At 41.2% G+C, this 22,760-nt stretch overlaps 2 protein-coding genes across 2 annotated transcripts; both read right to left on the reverse strand.

Annotated features, from left to right (window-relative positions):
- Positions 1 to 88: 88 nt before the first annotated feature.
- LOC145911766 (uncharacterized) lies at positions 89 to 9,898 on the reverse strand. Its single transcript, XM_082999197.1, has 15 exons — positions 9,704 to 9,898; positions 8,315 to 8,481; positions 7,518 to 7,599; positions 6,185 to 6,291; positions 6,006 to 6,096; positions 5,537 to 5,740; positions 5,050 to 5,175; positions 4,463 to 4,591; positions 3,848 to 4,009; positions 2,988 to 3,166; positions 2,218 to 2,452; positions 1,797 to 1,985; positions 1,197 to 1,289; positions 890 to 999; positions 89 to 673 (listed from the first exon to the last, which is right to left on the reverse strand). Exons 1-15 carry the CDS (start codon positions 9,753 to 9,755, stop codon positions 551 to 553), a joined length of 2,049 nt encoding a protein of 682 aa, XP_082855323.1. The 5' UTR covers positions 9,756 to 9,898; the 3' UTR covers positions 89 to 550.
- Positions 9,899 to 11,580: 1,682 nt separating this feature from the next.
- Positions 11,581 to 19,378, reverse strand: LOC145911770 (uncharacterized). Its single transcript, XM_082999204.1, has 9 exons — positions 16,751 to 19,378; positions 15,936 to 16,013; positions 15,290 to 15,553; positions 15,110 to 15,196; positions 14,701 to 14,829; positions 13,286 to 13,436; positions 12,752 to 12,897; positions 12,511 to 12,588; positions 11,581 to 12,250 (listed from the first exon to the last, which is right to left on the reverse strand). Exons 1-9 carry the CDS (start codon positions 17,268 to 17,270, stop codon positions 12,096 to 12,098), a joined length of 1,608 nt encoding a protein of 535 aa, XP_082855330.1. The 5' UTR covers positions 17,271 to 19,378; the 3' UTR covers positions 11,581 to 12,095.
- Positions 19,379 to 22,760: the final 3,382 nt, after the last annotated feature.

Consider the following 22,760-nt stretch of genomic DNA (forward strand, 5'->3'; position numbering starts at 1 on the left):
GGGTATACAGGAGACATTTACGACGCAAACACCATCAGTTCCATCATATGTATTTCTGTTCTCATCACAGTGTTATTATGCAAGACGGTTGTAGCGATTTTCTTATGAAGCGACAAGAGCATGCGACAAAGTACGTTTTAGCCACAGGACAGTACGAATGCGAGCTCTCAAAACTCGAAATCCTTTAGCACAGGCACGGCTAATATAACTTTTCTTATCGGCAAGTATAGTTGCTCATACAACGTTAAATATATTCTCTTGAAAACGCAATTCAGTGGAAAAGAAGAAAGTGCATGGGAAAAAATAGTGACGCGTAGATTTGGGGACGGACCAGCATTAATACAAACAGATAGCAAAGATTTTGTTCAAATAAGTTAGTCTTTCAGTAAAGAAACTGCATTTGATTTACCCAAGGTTTCTGAAATAATGATTCTGAAAACACATATACCCTATGGATACGGACACCCGCGTGGCCCTTGCAAGTCCCAATACTTCACAGGAAAAACTGCTTTCCTCGCGTGACAAGCCTGTTACGTCATCATTAATGACGTCACGACCCAGGCTCGCCCCGGTTTTCGAGAGGGCCGAAAAGAAGATCCTGTTGCTCTTGGATTTGTTGGCTGTTTAGACAACTGTTCATATACAGCTGGGAGGATCTTTCGTGTCCCTGTTTCTGTGTGAGAACACAAACACATAACCGGGCTTTACATTGGCGAGAAAAAGAGATTTTTTTTTATTGGAAAAACAAAATTCTGAAATTGATACTGAAATCCATGATATGAACTCATAAACTTCATACACCATGGACGCAACTTTTGACGCAGCTATGGAGCATAATTACACTGACCCAACCATTATTTCTTGTCCAATATTCATGGCAGTCACTTACTTTCATTAATTGTAGTTGTCTCTGAGCAAGATAGTAGGCTGCCCGAGGTTTTTGGGATTGCTGCAATTCCAAATCGGTTTGCGTCGTTTCGCCAAGAGGCTGCGGCCGGTCTGTAAACATTAAAGTTTAAATCTTAGTCGTTTGTTACAATTAGTTTAGAAAATAGAGCAAGATTATTGCGTTGGGCAGTAATATATGAATTCCACTTTAAAATGGAAACAAAATATGTTTTATCAGTTGTATGCTATCCTGTGTCTGGAATTCTTTATTCTTTTAACGAAAAATGCGGAAATCGAATAATAGTCACCTGATTCGGTATCAATATTGCTGCAGCTTTTGCCGTCAGGTGGCGTCGTGAGTCGGCATTTTGCGGAGGAATCGGCGTTTCTGGTCCGTCGATCTAGGACAGATAATACACGTTTTTAACTATTGGATGAATGCACTTTTCATAAAGTTCATGAATACGGTAAGTCAAAATTATTGTTGGAACAAAATGCACAATTTGCTGATGCATGAACGTTTTTGTGCACAAAAAGCTGCAACCATAGTTTGACTCTGTTGTTGTTGTTGTTGTTGTTACGTCACAAAGGCTGTGAAATACGAAATAGGTTTGAGCAGTATGTGCTGTACTTTTGATTATTAAACCATGTACTGTTTCTTAGAACTCAATTTGGGACGGTTTTTAAATCTGCAATTCAAAAAACCGATCCAGATTGCAAAATAGTGTAATTTCCTCAGTTAAACCGAAAAGTGCAAACACTGAACTCATATTGTGCTGCTGTTGCTACCAAGCATGCTGCAATTTATAACCTTTATCTTCTGGCGAAGTTTGTATAAATAAACTGCGTAAATATTTGCCAGAAGATCATTTATATTTTAAACTACATTTTTTTCATTCAACGCTTACCGCTACGCTGCTTCCACCTGTAGCAAGCGATCACGATGCACAGAACCACGATAACAACAGCACAGCCAGCTATCGCGATCACCACCACAGGGTTTTTGGTGATTGAGTCTGTCCACGATTCATCTGCTTCAGGTGTTAACGTAGTGGAAACTTGTGGCACTGTTGACTTCGTTGCCACACTGTTTTTAGCTGGAACAAGTAGAAACAAGATGTATTTATTATAAGCAAAGTGGAGCCAATCATATGAATTATGTGAGCTGCAGACAGATGGCCACTATTTTGACCCTGGCCGACAAGGCCGTCTACATGAGATGAGGCTTTAGAGGTCGAAACAGCGACCATCTGTCTTCAGCTCACAGAAAAGATGTATTCATATCAGTGCACAATTTCACAAAGTACAAATGCAAACCGCCAATCATACCAAGGCCTCTGTAGGAGATTACAAATCCACAGGACTCGATCGATCCTTGCATAGACATCATAATGTATTTCACAGTCGCCAGGTTCGAACCCGTGGTCACCGTTTGATTTGGGAAGGTTATAGTTGCCGTGCCAAGTTGAGACTCCGATATGGTCACAGCTTCGCCGTAGAACGTTTGGAGGTCAATCACACGAAACCTGATGACGTGATCCGGTGACGTAAACACATTCCAAGTCTGCGATTTTATGAAATAAATCGATAGTAACGTGCATTTCTTTAAATGGTTTAGACAGCAATAGTATCAGACAAATCTATGGGTGAATGTTTCGTGTTAGAAAATATATTTCGCCACAAATGGACATCGTCAGTTTATAGCACTGTTAAAAACAGGTGGTGTGCGAAAACAGATACACATGTTGGTAGGTTTACAGGCTTTGCAGTCCAGGTACTGCAGTCTAGATACTCGATACGATAGCTGTAATCTCCAAGTAAGGACCTGCGCGGTTGGGCGACCCTGCAATAATGCCATTGCATGAAACATTACTGCATATGTTAGTAGTGTGTCTTAACCATACGACTAGTGTTAAACTGTTAAATTTGTTGTATGTTTATATTTTCTGTGTAGCCTTCAATCCTTTATAACATTGAACGATACACGAAGCAAGCACTGCACAATACGACACGTTGCTGTGTACATATTAATTTACAATACTGACATCGCTTATCGCGCACATGCACCAGACTAGCAGAAATTAGAACACAGCACTCACTATCTCTCTTTGACTGCCGCATTGACCAAGCAGAGGCGAAGCAAAAGACTGTTCGGCGTCTGTGGCGTGCACCAAGCAACCACATCTACACAGGGCGGATGAACTCGAATTCTGTGGAGGGTTCGAACAAGAAGCTTCTTCCACGAAATTCAGGCGAAACTGGCGTTGTGTTTGCAGCCCTGAAAATATAAAATTATGCAGGCGCTGAAGAGTGACGACACAATCGTTGTATTCTGAAACTGTGGAAGCCGTGTAAGGCGAGAAAGGATTTGTACATGGGGTATTTATAAAAGAGGATTTTATAAATTCGACGGGTCACGATTTGCGGGCAGCCGTGTTCGTGAAAAGCGCCCTATTGATGCCGTGGAGCCCTTTACCAGCTGAACAAACTCCCTTTGTCAGGATTGATGGCAACCTTCGCAGTGCTACCGAGTCACGCCAATGTGGTGTGAATGCGACTATTAAGAAGTTTCAAAGGTATATTTTGGCAAATATCATATAGGTCAGCGTGGGTGGTAATATAGCTCTATTATGGCTGTGGATTCTCCCATAGTCTCGTGTAAATGCGCTGCGGGTGCCTTAACTGTGTGGTCGTTACGTCAAAATGTTACTGGTCGCAATAATAGTAAAACATATGACGGATTTAACATAGCAGAAGTGCAACCGTTGGTCCATGTAAAATATGTAATGATGAAAATGGCCTCTAATCTAAATAAATCACAAACTCCAGTGCTCAAAGAACAAAGCTCTGCTTCATTGCAATAAGCAATATAAATCATGCGGTTCACTGTTGAGATAATGTCGAAATTCAAGGACGGAAACAACATCAGGATAATGTATCAAGGATAAGGTTCGGTTACCTGTACGATCTGAGCTCGATCCGTTTCCACCGCATTCGATACCCGAACCCCACGGTTCCGGATTATCGCAACTTCGGCTCCTTTTCCAGATCGAATGAGGACACGGACGTTGACACATCGACCAACCGCTCCACAGACCCCAGTTACCGTTCACGTTGAACTCTGCGAAGAAGCGAAAACTTGAGGTTAATTTGCAAGGAAACACCTAAAAAGAACCGAATAGTATGAGCAATTGAAACGTTTATTAAACTGTTTTTTTTTACATCCTCTGACAACATCAGCGCATAAATAAATTGGCGAGAGGAAGAGAAACGGGAGTTGTTTATGCTGGCAAGTGTTTTACAACTATAGACGGCTTTTACGTACGTTAACTATCGCATATCGTAATGTTTGGTGTGTATTTAAACATGGATTTACGGAGGAATTGTTTAATATTAGTTAACTTATTTGTTGTTGCAAATTACTGAGAACTCGCTTTTATGCACTAGTTTCAGCCGTTTATGACTGCCTGGTATACATTTGTAACGATGCATTTATATGCATAAATGGTTGGTGATGACACTGGTAAACACACACACACACACACACACACACACACACACACACACAGCTTACCTGAGACAGAGCTTCCCATCATTGGGCGGCAGGCGGTTTTCGTAACGACGCCGGACGAGAGGTAGTGAAAACATACTCCAGTCGCATTGGCTCTCATCAGGGTGGAGCGACATGGGAAGACGACACGCTCTGAACACCAAACCATGATATTGAACTTAGGCAAGGGGACCAATATACCAGATAGGTTTGTCACAGTTTTAGGGAGAAAGACTAGCATAGTGACAATTTACACTTCAGTATAAACGATATAAGAGGATTAACTGGAGTTGTATTGATTTATCTTATCGGAAGGAAATAGTATAGAACGGAGAAAAACCTCTTGGATTTTTTACTTTCCGGACCATTTACACGTTTACGGTGTCCTTGTTTATGTAACCATATTTATTAAACGTATGACCAGACAAAAAACATCCCTCCGCCTTTTGACACGCAACTCAAATCGCTTATTCCGCAAACCGTTACATGCAGACTTGGAAAATTGGCCGCCACATTTGTAATAACGGTTTTCACAATAAATCACTCGAATATCGCTAATGTTTGTAAGAGGTCTGGGTCTATTATAATTATACGTGTTGTTTTGCACCAACCTTTTCGACCGATCCTCCTTTTGGCGATGACGAAATCGCTTTGGTTGTTGCGAGGTACAACGGCCAATACGACATCTTGCTCTCTGATGCAAGCCGGTCGACGAATACCCACCGCGAAGTTTTTGCCTGCAATGGAACAGGAATCATCATGCATGTACGTTGCGTTCGCGATACCAAATTTTGTTTAGTAAATATTGCCTTTATCGGCTTTACAGTTATATATCCTTCATTCTTTATCGCCATACAGACATGTGTAAAAAAAACTATATAAAATTTTTGCGATGGGAGATTGAAATTAGTAACAAAACAAAATCATTCTTTACAAAATCTATGCATAACTATTTCTGATTGGTATGCCGGTGCTTGCAGGAGTGCCCTTATGATGACTAATATCATCAGTCAGTGCCGACTGCCCACCGTCCAAGTTTTCCATCAAAACGTACGACTAGAAAACACGTTCTTTGGATAAAATTCAGACTGTACTTACCGTAGCAGTAGTTTAGTTCGTAGTGGAAGTCGAGGTCGTATTCGTTGCTCCACACCACCTCCATCACATCGCTTTCCGACACAACCACGTGATCACCGCCATGACGAAGAACCATGGAAACGGTGTATCGGCCAGGAAGAGCGAAAGTTGAACATGAAAATATTGCGAACCCGGGTGGAAACGTTGATTGTTGATAAGTTTCGTCTGCGCACATAAAGTTGATTGAGCAACGGAAAGGAGTTTGACCAAGTTGTTGTTATTGGAAAAAGCTCTTAATTATAAGTTAATATTCCACAAAAACAGTTGGAAAGAAAATCGCCATGAGTTGGCAACGAACGTTGGTCTCGCAATAATATAAGGGTATTTCTTTAAAGACAAACACAATGCAACTGATGGTTACACATGATAAAAACAGAAAATTTGCTTTCTATTAAAAACAGTAAAAATGTAAAGAAAATATTATACCAACCCGAGGTGTTGTGATTTGTCATTACAAGCTGAGTCGTGTACTGCGATACGACAGTCGAGCGACAGACCTTTTCGGGTGTGACAACTATAGCCTGCGAACAGGATATTATGGAAATTTGCCACAGAAAAACGTTTTAGCCTGTGTGGTCTAAATTTCGCAACCATACAAGGACATTATACCTGTACGTCTGTGGTTTGGGCCTCGTGGAATTTCTTGAGTTTCAGCTCGATTTTCGCAAATTTCTTCACTGTGATGTTGGCGGTTGCGAGGTTGGCGCCCAGCGGATCTGGCAAAAAATAGTATTTTCTGTGAGCTCATCACTTCGCGGATACGGATTATTATTAGTATCCAATACATTACGACCAAGGCTAACAGTTAAATGATCACGGTCGAGTCGTGATAGCAAAAGGTATCGTATATTTGGTCAACGCAAATACACGAAATTCAACTCAGTCTAATGAAAGTTTTTTTGTCACATCGATCCGATTGGCGGGTTCACTAATGGGATGCTCCTTGGCTGAAACCAATATGACCACCAAACAGCCGTCGCAAAAAAATGGATCTTTAAGCAACACGCGATAAAAAGTTCAGCATTCGGCCAATATAAGGTAGATATGACTCATTACACCGATAGCAGAAATACACGTTTGTGGCCATAATCACAATAGTTTTTTTGCAATCAAGTTCGATGGGATGCTCTAAAGAGCGCACGTCGTCGCGCGCCACGGCCGACAACCTACAATTATCGAATAACTGTGGGCAGCGATTGTTTTGCTGCCTTACAGTCTGTATCTATAACGGGCATTGAGAAAATGTATGCCTCAACGCGCGTCCAATCAAGTCCATACACCCCATGGCACGTATAGGTACACCGTCCTATGAGTGGGTAATTAGCGTGGCAGGTGGTAGATCCTTCGCTTAGATAACACACGTACGAAGGACGATAAGATTGAAACTACAACATGCAGTGAATTGAGAAGGTATTTTTAACACCAACAGGTTGAGGTAGAAGTTATAAAAAGGTTCCGTGTTTACTGGTTACTATTGTTTTCGCAGCGACTTCTCAGCGCCGTGGGAAATACGTTACAGCAATGCTATTTATAAAACGTTAGATTACAACTTTGATGAACTACATAAAATGTAAGAAAGCGCCAAAACATTCACCCTGTAAATACGATTTTCATATTTGTCATTGAATTCTTTTTTGTGGATCATGGCACACAGAGGGCATTTCTGTGGATTCTGATAGAGGGCCCTTTTAAACGAGCAACCTTGTCTTGCATCACTTATTCCAAAGATGTTGTCACATCGCAACAAGATAAATCCATTCCAATTTGTCAAAAAATGCGCATTTGCGGAAGTATTCTTCCATTAGAATTAAGATCTACAACACCCGAAGCAAAAAACTGTCAAACTGCGACGATCAAAGACATGATAAACGACCTAATGCAAGCGATTACAGGGTACAACCACCTACTGTATATGATATTAAATGAACAAAGTGTAACTTACCCGAGGCGTTAGCGATAAAGACGTGGTAGACCCCAAGCCTCCAGAAATACCCGCAGTCGAACACCAGGGCAGCGCCATCTTTCTGAAATATAACAGGAATTTTTTGTATAACTTCTATATGGTGACCGTTAATTCTTTCGAGCGTGCACGATTTCTTTGAAGTCTGTTGCAAGCATACGACAAATAGTTACTGTCAAACCGACCTTATTTATATAGGAAAAATTAGGTTTAAAAAAATGACTTTAATTCCTGCGGGGGTCTGTGTGGATGCAGAAATAATTGTTACATGGCCTTGAGGCATTTTGCAATAACGCATACGGGGGTGTGAAATCTGTGCGCGAGTATTTGCCAAACGTCGGAGCACCTAGCAGCTGCATTACAGACAAACAAACGTAATATAAACTCCGTGCAATGCATCTGTCCTACACACCCTAGTCATTAATTACCTACACATGGCAATTGGACTTTGGTATTTGATCGCTTGGTGACAAATTACGTTGCGCCCACGAACTTGAAAAAAAAGTCGCCACATGCCGCAGTAACATGACTTATCCATTACTGAGGACGCCTATTTGTTGCGAATTATATTTTCTAACGACATGAAGGATTCATTGAGCTGACTGGACCATATATAGAAATATTGTTTACTACACGGAGAGCGACCTGCCTGCCAAGGGACCTTAATAGTTTATTTTCCACAGTCCGAGTTTAAAATGATTTTTTTTAACACAATTGTTGTCCCCTCAATTTGGGTTTGGCCGTCGAGGTAACAGACCCCTTGTTTGATGTGTACCCACCTGGGTTGATTGGGTGACGATTTGGGCAGCTAGGGGTTGTTCGTCGTTTTCGTGTCGCAGAAAAACAACAGAACCAACATCAGTCTTAAATATCAGGACATCCAGGTCGTCCGCCAAAGCAACAAAGGGTTCGGAGGTTGCCAGTTGCACTTCTGGCAGCGCCATTGCTATAAAAACAAGAAAATGGTACCTTGAAGTCGATATCTTAATACCAGGTAACAAGTTTGGATGGTTATATATCAAAACAGTATTGCCCAAACCACCTGTTTGACTGGCTGGGAAGTTGCGTACAACCGCAGTAAAACACGCAGGACCAGGTTTTTATGGCTTCACAGTGCTGTGATACATGTCATACTTTCAGTTGGACACGGACTGTGCGCCCACTTAAAAGTTCGAGTTTACGGCGTGATGTATTACAAGCGAGACTTGGGCTTTTTATGCTGGGAGGCCGTACTCAAAAGGAGAAATATTACAAGGCGTGAGACAGATCCACTGATATCAGACCATTACGTCATGTCATATGATCTTGCGTTGTTTTGGACGTCATAATAGACATTATGACAAGCCATTTATCGAAACACTTTCTGAAAGGCCATGAATTGAAAACGCCATGGACATTGTGAACAATGACATAGATCACTTGAAATCAAAGGTAAAATTATTTTAGAAAGCAAACAGACTGGAACAATTAGCGAAACGCAGTACGAAAAAATTGAGGTCTAACATTACCTCTACACCACTACATAACAAGTTCAAGAAGGCCCGATTTATTCCGATTTGGGATTTCTATTACATTGCGGCTTGAGATTATATGAAAATCGGTATAAATTCCGCGCCAGTGTTTCGTTTTGGAGCGAAGGCTGCAATAAAACTGTCTAAATTCCGGTGTTCGGTAACAGGGTATCATCACCACATACGCCATAAACTTATTTGCGTGATTTTATAAGCTGTGGAAAAAGCCCAGGAAATCGTGCCACCATATTAGATAATGATGGATGAAGACAATTCGGTTGGATTTTTTGCTTTTAGGGCGAGTCGCAGTGTCGGTTGTTACGAAAAATGTCGCCAGCATTCCGTATCTTTAACGGGGAAGTCATAGTATTTGTTCATACGGAGGTTAGCTTGCGGTCACCCCGATCCCAGATACTCAGTACTCGAGTGTAGGCTTAAGTGCGTAGCTTGCTTTACGACAAAGAAACCGCCATTTTCTGGGAGCAATTTGGGACTCCGCCACAACAAAGACGAAATTTCGCTGACAACACAGCGCCGTCGTCCAGTTCTATAGCATTAATAATGGTGTTATCACAGTATGGCATCTGGGAAGACTGAAAAGGCCAGACTACCGGCCTCCAAAGATAACGGTTAAAAGGAGCTGTAGCCCTAGTTTACCTGCGTGATGAACAAACAGAATGACGCCCACGAAGGAAGGCAAAGGGCGCATATTTCAGATGGCGTCTGATAAAGATGAAGCGACGAGACGTGTTTTTTCAGAACCTCCTATCACAAGAGCGTGGGTCGTGGCATCACTTGGCTGATGATTTGTAAAACATGTCCTCCCAAAACAGCCTAATATGAGTCATCCAACAGAGTCTAAAAACATATATTTTCAAGTTGAGGCAGTTAAAGCCTAAATGTCACTATTAAAGAAAGCGATTTCCAATGTATTCCAACTTTCAAGATCTGACGCAAAAATAAATGTGTTCTCCAAAGAGTATGTTGAACCAACCGAAAAGTTACATTCCTAAGCTACCAACCCTAACTAACTAAGCCTCACCAATTGTTTCTTTTCACTCTACCGTTTTAATTCACGCTAACGTTTACATGTGCTTCTTGATGAAGAATAGCAAGGGCGGAGTGAAAATAAACAACGCGCTTTGTTACGACATAGCACTACTTGAAACCGAACAATTACTTTCGAGAGATGGAGAGTAGTGATGTCTGCCAATGAAAACGGTCGTCTGGCGTTTAAATATTGATGAAACTGACTTGACTGAGTTCTGCTTAACATTTTTCAAGTAGAAAACGCAGTACAGAAATGGTGTCATGATATTCCAGACTCTTGTTTGTTTTCTTGCTCCGCTAACTGCATATCCGCCTATCCTTGCTTTCTAAACGCTAGATCAGTAAATTGCCGACACTAAACCTTTCACAGGCTTGGTCGCATGCAGTAAACAGGCTCGTGGCAAGTACCTGCACTTAAAAACAGTCGAAAAAGCATGCTTATCGACATTGAGCCTTATGACCCGCAACAGGCCCCGAAGCCAAGTTGCTACCACAGCCTAGTTCGGCTATTTGCAAAGTAGCCTCAGAAGAAGTACGACAACTACTGATTTTGCAACTCCATATACACCATAGTTGACGAGTAAAATGCTCCCCACTTCTTCTTGTAACACCTTACAGTATCTGCACATACACAATTCTAACAGTCTTATACGTGTAAAGCTGACAACGTCAAAAGTCTCTATTTGGGTCTCTGCATTCTGCTGGACTTTGCTGTGTCAAGACAAGGTCGTAAAAAAACCACTTGGTTTACGACCGGGGCGTCTTCGCAGTGAAAAACATTGTAAAAACCGCACGGCGGATGCCCAGCACTGCGCAACTAATCAGTTCAAGCGCGCCGCGCGTTTTTAAATGACTCGAATCAGTCTGGAATGGTCAGATGGTGCCGAGTTTACACTGACACTGAACTGTGAATGGCGGAATTTTGTTTGCTCGCTTGTACTGTGGGCCAGGCCGACTGTTTAAACATGGCGGTCGCAGCAAATTTAAACCTTATGGCTATCATGTTACATTGTGTACATACATGATATGTTAGTTAGGTCAGTCCATCAAGAGCATTTGAATGTTACTTCTTTTACATAAATAGGAAAAAGGAATCGTTCACATGCTGATACCTTTCTCTGAACTGAATGTTACAAGTTTAAGCGAATAACTTCGCATTCCGCTCAGTGACGTCACGTGATTTTTGTTGTCATACTTGACTCTACCTTTGTGCTGATGTAAATGGGTGTTTGTATAATTTCTTGAACATAGTTACGTACAATTGCACACTAGATCCCAGTCCGTTGTATAAGTTTTAAAACCCTTTTAAGCAACATACTACATTCTCTGATATATTGCTAATGTTGCACCAAACGTGCCGAATAACTGCGCTTTTAACTGCACCTGTCACTTTAAATCAACCGACAGTAACATTATACACGGGAACTGCCTCCAATGACACAAGGTCGGTGTTCGGTTTTCATTTTAAATGTTACTCTCTCGCGCCACCTTGCGTACAAAAATATTGATTCTTTTGTACGTTAGGGTAACTTGTTTCGTCGCACAAACGACGTTTCAGCTCACGTAATTACAGCAATATTTGCATAAAAATACCAATATACCAAACTTGTAAAGTGCACAAACATTCGGGAATGTAACATAATTGTTGCAAAACTTTCTCACACAAAAAAAAGCATTCAATTAAACCAGCACCAAAATCATAAAAACCTTTTAAAAGTAACTTTTAAGCGATTAAGGCAAAAGTAAAATCCAAATGTAATTGAATTTCTTTGGTTGCTAGAAAATTTAACAATATTTGACAGTAGTACAACGCATTTGAAGACACAACGCAATAAGGGATATATAGAGAGCAGTTTCATTACACAACTATGGGGACCTACAGGAATTGATGCAATAACGTTACAGTCAACAAAATACTTTCAAACCGACACTACAAGCAAGTACAATAATACATGGCAAAGCAAGTAAATAATAGCTGTGCCATAGCGTCATCTGGCGGTCACTTTCTTGGAGGTCGAACGTTGATCTGAAATTTGCCCTGGAAGTTTCCTGCTGGCGAGTAGTTTGCAACGGCAAAGGTGGTTCCGGAACCATCTGTTGCCACACCGACACCTATCTCTTTGCTGTCCTCCCACACAACTTGCGTAAAGTGACCTACATTTACATACGCCTATAAGTTGCACAGAAGTCGAACCCCTTGTCCAATAGTGTACATGCGCAAGTCGAATATTTGAAACGAAAATTTATTCACCTCAACCGACTATACCCATTAAAAGTACAACGTATATTTATTTATTATTAATATTTAGGGTTGCTGAATACCGATAGGTGGCGGCTTGATTCGATTTAAACTATAAAACAAGCTTAAATTTATCTATTTTTGACTTGCTAAGCGCAAACTGCCATACACGAACCTGTGTCTTGTGAGAACTTGGGGTTTTTGAAGTTGTATTTCTTGATTTCGTCGTACCACATATCTGCTATTTCATCACCTGGAAAGAATAACCCTTTAATCTCTTGGCTACAGAAAAATAATAACTTACATACAAGTAGATCCTTCCTGATGAATATTACCACAAAACAGCAGCAAATAAACCGATCTACTAGACCTTGGTCTGTGCAAAGACTCTGTGTATTGATGAAACGAAAACCGACCTCCAAATTTTCTCTTGTCGGACGAATACTTGTATGCGACGTTCTCGCCCAGATCTGACTCTCCACTGTGCTCCAGACGCCGCACTTTCATCAGATGTTCCGCCCATTTCTGAGCCTTTGCGTGAAGGGTGGCGCTTCTCTTTAGCCTAAAATCATTGGATTTTCATTCGGTATGAAATGAGGTTTTATTTAAGTTGTGGTCATGCAGCTCATGTAAAAACGAAAACACAATTATCTTGTGCATGAAATATATATCTTTGGCAATCAACAAACATATTTTATACGACGTGATCATGGGCGCACTACTGCGTGAAATCTGGCCGCATTTATATTTTAATCTGGTCAGCCAGTGTAGTTGATATAAATTATAGTGAGCTAATGAACGTTATTCTTTTTGCTTTATTCTTTTGCAACTTTTGAAAGCAACAATTTTTCACTTCATAAAAACTATAGGGTAAACACTTTTGATTAAAAAACTATAGTGCAAACACTCGGACAGTTTTCCTATCAAACACGATTACAATCACAACTTACTTGGGTACGCCGTGTTTCTTCCGTAGATGGTTATGGCGATCAATGCACTCATTTTCAAACATCGCGATGTCATTCTTACTCATCTTGTCCCCATCGCAGCCATCTTTAATCTTCATTTGACCGAAATCCCTGTCCATCTTTTTACCGCCATCTAACAGAATAAAAAGTGTTTAAAAATTTGTTTTCTTGTTTTTCCTTCAAATAAAATCATGAAGAAGGCTTTTGTATACATCTGATGATGAGTTTTAATTGTTTTCCACCTGATTCCCTTTAAAACTTGTCTGAAAAAGCACACCAATAAATACTTTGAACTGTATACGAAAAGCAAATCCAGGTTTTAGAACATCTTACAAGCTATTAGAAAACGATTTGCAATCGTTTCAATCATACGAATTTTGAAGTTTTTTTTATTCTACTCAAAACTATTCCTCCTGAGTGATTACAGTTTGAAAAAAGCATAATAATTTATACTTTAGCTGAAACAAACACCATGGATGCGATTCAAGGTATTTTCACATTACTGTGGAACCTGATAATAAAATGCTTACCTAAGACAGTGCTTTTTGTTTGTCTGTAAACCGCAACTAATATATAGCTACTATCAGCACATATTCCTGTTGTAAATATAGCCACGTTCCAAACCGCGGGTGTGGAATGTAAAGACACACACAAGCGTGACATTATTACACACGTAATTGAATGCAAGGAAGCCATCCGGGCCACACAAACCCCCTGGAGGATTGCAATCAAATTCGGGCAATGCTTCTCCAGCGTTAAGAAGTTTCTCAATGCCGATGCTAAGCAGAGATTAATGTAAGCGGCTCTCCCAAATAAAGCCCAAGTTTATCAACAAACAATTTTTGGTGCATGGGATTTTGATTTTGTTTTGTGTTAATTTCAACAATCATGATGATCGTCTAAATTGACCATTATTTTAAAAGCCCCAAGAAAAGACATTTGCGCATATCATATCTGTGTTATTTTTAAATGTATGGATGCAGGATAGTATTCTGAAGGTAAATCGCATTGACCTTCAGACAACATAAAAGTAGGAAGATTAGAAGCAAGTTCACAGGCTTCGCAGCCAAGGCATTGCAGCCAAGCTGGATCAGCCACTTTTCCCGACAAGTCGGAGCGAGATCTGAAAAATCAAGCTCCTGGTGAGGTTTGAACTCACGACCCTGGGCTAACCAGGCCCAACGCTCTACCAACTGAGCTGCAGGAGCTCAGTGGCTTCACGGGGTATATTGTGGCCAAGGTACACTGGTGCGCAAGCGCACAACTTGTCAGGCAACCTTCACATGCGTAGAGGATCTCCACCATCGTAATCAGACAACGCGGAAGTAATGCCATGCTTACTTCTTAGAAGCAAGTAAATGTCGATTTTCTAATACAACACAAACCACTGCAATTACCTTTGTCGCGGCTAGAAGATGGTCCGTCCAAATATTCGGTGTTAATTTCCTTCTTGGTTGAAGTTGACTTCGATCCTCCTTTAGTGGTTGTGGTGATTGTTGTCTTGGTTGTTTCGCGAACGCGTCTGCCTGAACACAAAATGACGCAACTGTTGATTACACAATGTAGAAACTGCCATCCGCGACACAACAATGCAATGACTCCGCTGTACATAATTGTCCAACGTATGTCTTGAATATTTCTGACACCTGATGAAGCGAGAGGTACTCGCGAAAGCTAGTGTATATTTTTCAATAAAAATGTCTTCTTAAAGAGTGCCAAACCAAAAGAATTCAGTTCGTTGAATATTTTTAAGACTGGTAAGGGTGCCCTACAGGCAGTATACATTTTGTGCAATGAAGGTTTTACCGTTGTCGTCTTTGAATTCCTTAATCTCGGTCTGGACTTTCGTTTCAGTTTTGGCGCCGGATCCAGGTTTATCATCGTATTTCTTCACTGTAGGCAAACAGGCAGGTTTGAATTTTTTATAGAAATCGTTACTGAGATATGTCCTATATACACACAGGGAGAACACAAATGGAGACTCACCGACTCTTCTGGATCTCTCATCGTCTGAGGACGAAGAGGAGGAGGAGGAAGATGACGACGAAGATGAATCCCGTCTCTTCTTTCTTCTATGTGATACCTTGGCTCCTGGTCCGGAGCAGGGATCCACGTTCTTCTCGAAATATCCGGGGTTGGTTATATTTCCCGCCGGTTCGTAGTTCGCCACCACGTACGTCGCGTTGCGCCCCCTAGCGATTCCGATTCCGACGGTCTTCGAACCTTTCCACACCACTTGGGTAAAGTGGCCTGAAAGTAAAATATGTATATTTCATTTTGATAGTTTGTTCTTCGGTGAATAAAAGTTACGTTTTGTCCCAGAAGAACAGATTATTAAAATACAATATGCCAGGCAGCAACATTATATTTATATAATTCATTTTAAAGAACTTTATTTTTGGCCTAAGGTTATCCGGTGAAAACTTTTTCAGGGTTATCTATATATTTCAGTTGTTAACACACATACCGAGTAGTACCTGGTCGGGATCCTTGCCCAGGAGAACCAAATAAAAATATTTCAGTTGCTAGCTTTATGCAACGTCAAAATCAAATTAATACGAAAACACATCTCATCGAAACGAGTGTTCAATTTTAACGGATAAAGTGTTTATAATTCTCTACACCAACTTACCAGTTCCGGACTTAAATCCTGGTGACCTGAAGTTGTATTTGTGAATCTCGTCATACCACATCGCAGTTATTTCGTCGGCTACGCGGAAAATACAAAGTTGTAATCATTTACCAGAAAAGTTAAACCTGTATTCTTTGCATTTCCTACCTCCCCGAAACATAAAATTGCATCGCAAATATGAGTACATTTTAACATAAGTATATTTACTTTTTGTGTTAAAAGCTGTTACTAATACATGTTTGAATGAGGAAAGTGTAATGCACAGAGGTGTTAAGATCCGTGTCGCTCGAAGTGCCCGAACCAAGCCCACACGTTCATCACAATCACCTTGCTTAACATTGCGCATACACAGTCACGCAACGCAAACATGGTTGGATCAAGGGGTCATGTTTAACTTGGTGATCGACTTCACACAAGTTTCAGTAGTTATGTTTGCCAAAGATAACCCGAGTTGCTACCGATGAGTTTCGCAAGCGTTAATTGACAGCCTCACGTCAAACAGAAGTACGCAATTATCCGCACCACTTGTTACACTGCCAATTAATCACGTTATGTGTTAGAATAGTAACTAAATACGCGATACTAATAGAAAATTCACGTGGGTTATGATGTCTAATAACGGAAACACTCATGGACTTTGCTTCATAGCATTGAATACGACTATAACAGGGACTTACGTTGCCCATATGGCGAAATACATTTTTATTTTTATGTTTTTGCATTCATTTGTATAGGTTTACAGACTTCGAAGCCCAGGCATTGTAGCCCAGCTGGATCTGCCATAGAATAAAGTCGATCAATTCAGTTCAACCAACCTGTAGGATTCTCCTTGGAAGTCATCGCCACATTCTCACCGTAGCCTTTAGTCTGGGAGTGCTCGAGCTTGTTCTTAGCCGCCAAGTGGTCGGCCCACTTCTGCGCGTGCTTGGAAAGGCTGCTGTCGCGGCTCAGAGGCCCTGCGCCGTGTTGCGCCCTATAGCGGTTGTGCGTCGCTATGCATTCCTTCTCAAACTTGCTCATCCTGGTTAGCGGTGATGGTTTGGGCTTTTCGGGTTTGGAACGTACGTATTCTTCAAAGTCGTTGACGCCGAGTCTGTCGTCCGGGCCTGGGCGATAGAGTTGTCGTTTCCTTTCTTCGACACTAGGGGCGACAGCGAGCAAGTCTTCGTCACTGGACCGATTCGCTTTCCAGTTTGATTCCTTACGTTTGGTCTTAGACCTCCTGCGAGATGAAAAGAGTCCTCCCATTTTGATTGATGCCCTCTCGCGACTGTTACAGTGAACACGCAGGTACCGTCTTACAACCGACTGAACGTCTGCTGCAGTCTCGCGCATCTTAAAAGCCGCCAATGCGATTGAAACACAGCCAGAGGCGGAAATACGCGCGTCATTTACGGGTGTTGCGCTATAGAAATGGCGTTTTCTCCCTAGAGCAGGAGCGCCTCAATCGCGTTAAAACTGCAACCAATACGAGTTAAAACCGGGGTGCGGCATTCCTCAATGCTTTAGCGCTATTTGATATTATGACGTAATAAACCTGTGATCAATATATATCGCAACGCACTGTGCGTTTCCTAAGCATCGAATTAATTCGCCATGAAAGTGTTATCACGAAAGCGTTTTCTTTGTGAATCGTAGACTTGGTGCATATCGCGCGAGCACAAAAGAAGTTTTCTATGAACAACGAGCTTATCGTTTCGAACCAGAAATACACTTTTGTGTGGATTTCAACTAAACATTTTCACGGATGTTGAACACACATACACGCTTCGCTACATAAAAGGAATTATATGTTGAAGCGAAAATTACGACGTGACTGCTATACCAACAACATATAAAGACATTCACAGACAAATTTTCAGGCAATATTTAGCTGGGAAATGATCTAACAATCTTGACAGACCCATAATACTTTCCTTCTGATTCAGCGCAATGCAATAGCGTGCAAAATCCGGTTGCACCCACGATATACACCCTGTGAAATGGCTCACAACTTAAATATTTCCAAGTAGGCAAATAGTAGGTCCATCTAACACACCCCGCATTTAACCCTAAAACGCGTGGAACGTTCTACAACAAACAGGGAAGACAGCCCACTGTCGATTCGAAATACCATTTGTGGTTAAAGTTTAACCGCCCTGCCTGCGTCATCGGAGCAAGACAATGGACGAAAGGTTGGTCGTCGACGAATGGAGTGGCATCCACCCGCATGTCAACGTGTTTGTCGCGAGCAAACAATTAGGCTGATAAGCCACAGGTCATTCTGTTAGGTTTACGCGTCAATCACCAGGAATTAGCGTCGTAAAAATGTATTGATCACCTCCTTTGTATGGTCGTGCTGGTTTACGACTAAATGCAACTTAACCATCGAAAGTCTGCACTTTGATACGTTTTCTTATTCTGCTTACACACACAAACGTCAACCAACTTTCCCGGATTCGCTTTTTATCCAGCACTTTACTTAAAACGGGACTGGAAAGGGGCAGTGCAATTTAGTGTATCTAAGCACGATTTTGCAGGCCAAACAAGCTGCACCGGTGAGACCTTGTTAGGTTGAAACAGTGGTCACCTGTATGCAGCTCACAAAATTCATATTATTGGCTATTTAAATGAACAGAACATCCGCACAGTGTTGTACATCGGGCATCACAAAGAAGTCACTATCGTTAGATTTGGACTAGCGGGAGAATATACTGAAATACAGTGGGTTGCGGTGAAACGTATCACTTATTTCCGTTGTCATGACGCGTCATGATATTTGAATGTCCTCCCCCATGATACGTTCGCGGTCATCGATCCTATTTATGTGCCATGCCGGCTATGACGAATTTTGCTATGGATTTTAATTTTTGAGGATTGCTTACCAGACTGTTCCTGTTCGATAGCCAGACAAACTCACGGTCTTGCTCCTATCCAATAAACCACAAACGTCTTACAATTTAATTTAATAGTCTGTTCTTCTGGCACATTATAAACTATTACAAAAAAAGAACAGACTATTAAATTACAACATGCCTGGCAGCAACAGAAACATTATATTTGTCTTTTAATTTATGTCATTTCCTTACTGCCGCGTCACAGCCTCTTCTACAAATTTCAACAAATTTTCCACAGCCTAGCGCCAAGAAAAGCTTTTGACCATTGAAGTGACACACCATGTGTTAATGTACATAGCTTGCTGCTGTAATGCATTAGGACAGAGTATTTGCAATTTTTTACGCTATTTTCAGCAGAGTTTTAGCTGTGTTTCTTTCTCGTGCGATCAGTCAATATTTATTTGATTACGTTCCTTAGGCAGAAGATCGGTTCAAGACTTTCACTTTCGGTATCACATTGATTAAACGTAATCTATATTTTACAACTCAAAGCCTTTTAACCGACGACCTTCTCCTACTATAGTCTACAATACGCCATTCCACAACCGCCCACGCAATATACTGATGCCTTTGTCATTCCACGACAGTTATTAAAAGTAAATAATGTTACGATTCACGCCAAAATAGCACTTTTCGACAAGAGTTTAATTTCTTTCAAGGCACTGATTTTACAATTGGTTTGCTTTGCTTTCAGTATAACGATGCACGTTTGTTGCTGCTTCCGCTTGCAGCAGCGCGTCACCGTATGGTAACCGGTCTGCAGTCAGTATAAGAAAAACAATTAGCGTAACTTCCTAACCTTCAGGTATTGCCTGTCTGTGCGACATGATGTAAAAGTTAGCTAACAAATTTCCATGCTACAAAAGCAAACGATCCGTTACAGGATCCCTGCCTTTACACACTCACAACGACAATGTAACTCGCTGTATTCCATAGTCTAAAGATCTAAAAACGATCCTAGCGACTGGCTAACTTCACTCAGCGTCGAGTAAATCTTTACCCCGCAACCCACTGAGGGTATTCTCAGGAGTGTTTGTACGTTTGGGAGCAATAAATTTCCAGCAGGAGACGTCAATAGTGAAGATTCCACGCCAGCGTGACACACGGCAGAGCAAACAGCGTAAAGTGCGTCAGGCAAATAGCATTAATTTTCAGTTTCGTGGGCTCGCGATTACTTCCTTCACGTTTTTACGCCTCGTCTGCCTAAAGGTGCGTTGTATTTTTTACTCCAAGTCAGCGCAACAAAACGTTAGAAGGAGCAGAAAAGGTTCTAAACTCCGTGCCCCACATCACGCCACAGAGGGGCTTTGATAATATTTTTATCCCTTAGCGCGCTCAGCCGTGCGTTGGAAAATTTCGGATTACGGATCAATGCTTGTGACTTGTCGGCAAAAGAGAAAACCGAAGGAAAGCTACGCAGAATAAAGGCGTTGGCGGTGTCCATGCCAGCGCGGCGTGACCACTGGTTATGAAGAAACGTGCGTGAACGGGGCTTTGTACAAAGGGATGGGGGCCTTTGTTCCCTTCACGGATAAAATCCGAGCAAATAAAAGGAGTTGCTGTCGCTAACAGATGCGCCGCCGGTCCGGCTTTTAAGCGCTTATTCGGGACAAAATGGTAACGTAAGGAAGCTGAATGGCTTCCCTCGGCCAAAAGCCTTAAATTGGACGTTGTATCGTATGGGAATGCTGGGTAAGTTTGGAAATACAAATACAAGCCTTTATGTTTGTGTTTATGTAAGGACTGTAAGCTATACATCTGAGCGCTTTTAACACACACCACTCGTATATACTGATGCTGTAACACCGCAGATATTTGGCTGAAGTTGTTTTGCGAAATACCAAACAATTTTAATACTGTCATTCTTTCCATGCAGGACTGATGTTAAGAAACACTTACATTTCTCTCATTTCACTGCAACAATACAAACCTCTTCTCACTTGCTACTCAACAACAGGAAAATTTTCACTTACATAAAGCGCAAGTTTCCACAAGGTTTTGCTTATCGCTGTCTAATTTTCTGTTGCTTCCCTTTAGTTTACAATAACTCGTACCTATGATGGATCTCTCTGCATCAATCCGGGCTGTTTTTTTGACGTAATCTTCATTTCAGCATTGGACAACATTTATTCACCAATAGACAGACAAGAAAATAAGTAAAACTGTGGTTGCTGTGAAACTAATAAAGTGTAGTAACTGTTACGACATTTTAGTCTTGTGTTGATAGACTTTCTAATTATCGCGGGTAAATTGCGAAGTCAACTTTTAATGCCAAGTTATAACACGTCCACACATAGCCACTCAAACATAGAATGAATCATAAACAATTAACGTTGAATGCTTTACAAGTGACTCTGTTACGTCACAAGCTTGCTTACGATTGATGCATCAACAACACATGTATGTATGTAAAGGCAATGTATATCAGTAACTATCATCTTTCACTACACAGTCTTTAGTTTCTTGATTTCACCTGAATTTTCGCGTCGCCATGACATGACTAGTGTGTGACACCGTGTGGTCTGTATTTACGCAAAACGTCTACCGTTAAGAGTCGCGGCGGAGCAACGAGTTTTGCAAGACTGAAGGTGGAGACGCACAATCCATATTCATATATGCTTTGAAAAAACAGCAAATAATAAATGTAATAGCATTGGATAGGATTGAAAATACACAAAATATCTTACCGGAACTTATTCATATTCCGGGCAAGAAATGAATCAATTTAGTAAATTTAAGTTTCTTATAACTGTTTGGAGCACGCAAGTCGTTAAATTCTTTCCAAAACGGCGCACCGCAAAGAATTCTTTATATTGGACGTTCCACGTAGCAATGGCACTATAGAACATGCAGAGGCCACGCGCCGATTCGCACACCACGATCATACAACAAAGGAAAGGCAGATGAAATAAATGCAATCTTTCAGAATTAACGATATAAATGACCGTGGTTTTATGGTAAAGATATTTCATCTGCTTTCGCCCCCAATTTTTCAGTCCAATTACTGCGTTTTTAAACAGGTTTATGACGTCACTGAGTAGTTTTTTCCAAACTAATTTGACTCACGGGCAGAGATAAGGATATTTACTTTTCGTAACAGGACTTATCCACGAATTAGAAGCAATAGGGATGAACTAGAGTGAAAGTTCAACAGCTTTTTGAGAATCTCCAGCAATTAACTCTCTTTGTAGTCAATAATATCGGCGGTTTATGTATTATTTTTTTGTATTCTTTATTTAAATTTCACTCAAACGCCCCGAATTTTTAGCGTCACGTGACGTATGGCTTAATTATTTTTCATATTTTCAATTTACTGTCCTTCTGGACAAACTGACAAATTCGATTTACGAAAGAGTGGAATAGTTCAAACAGAAACGGCATGCTGGCGTGAAAGACAAACACAAGGACAATTTTTTCCAAGCACCGATCCACGTAATGTGGGCCAATATAGGACATATATAATGGCCAAAACGAAAATAGGCAACACGTTTAAGAGCACACTTGCAGAGAAAATAATAGACAAACACCAGATGGCCTTGGGTTTTTTTGTCCTTATATCCTTGCGTAATGGCTTTTGTGGTCTGAAAGTCTAACACCAGCTGTATTTCACCCTCGTGGTTGGTTTTGTGGCTACCGGTCTGTGACGTCACAGTGTTCTGGTAAAATCGGGCCCTTTATAGTTTGAAGTCCAAACGCTAGACCAAGGAATATCCTACAATGGTTTGGGTGTCAATTTCGCAATGTGTGCGATCTTAATCCATACAACAACAGTCATTTGTTCGACGTGTCCCGGAAAGGCCGAATATAACTTTGTTTTATACACCGCAATCAAATCACAAATACGTCATAGGAATACGCCGAGGCCTTCAACGTACAAAGACCTATACGGCTAGGGGCGTGTTCGGTTGAGGCCCAGCTACCGGGCGAAGCGAACTGGGACGCAGAGGGA

The sequence above is a fragment of the Ascidia mentula genome, chromosome 8 (assembly GCF_947561715.1).
Source record: "Ascidia mentula chromosome 8, kaAscMent1.1, whole genome shotgun sequence".
NCBI lineage: Eukaryota > Metazoa > Chordata > Ascidiacea > Phlebobranchia > Ascidiidae > Ascidia > Ascidia mentula.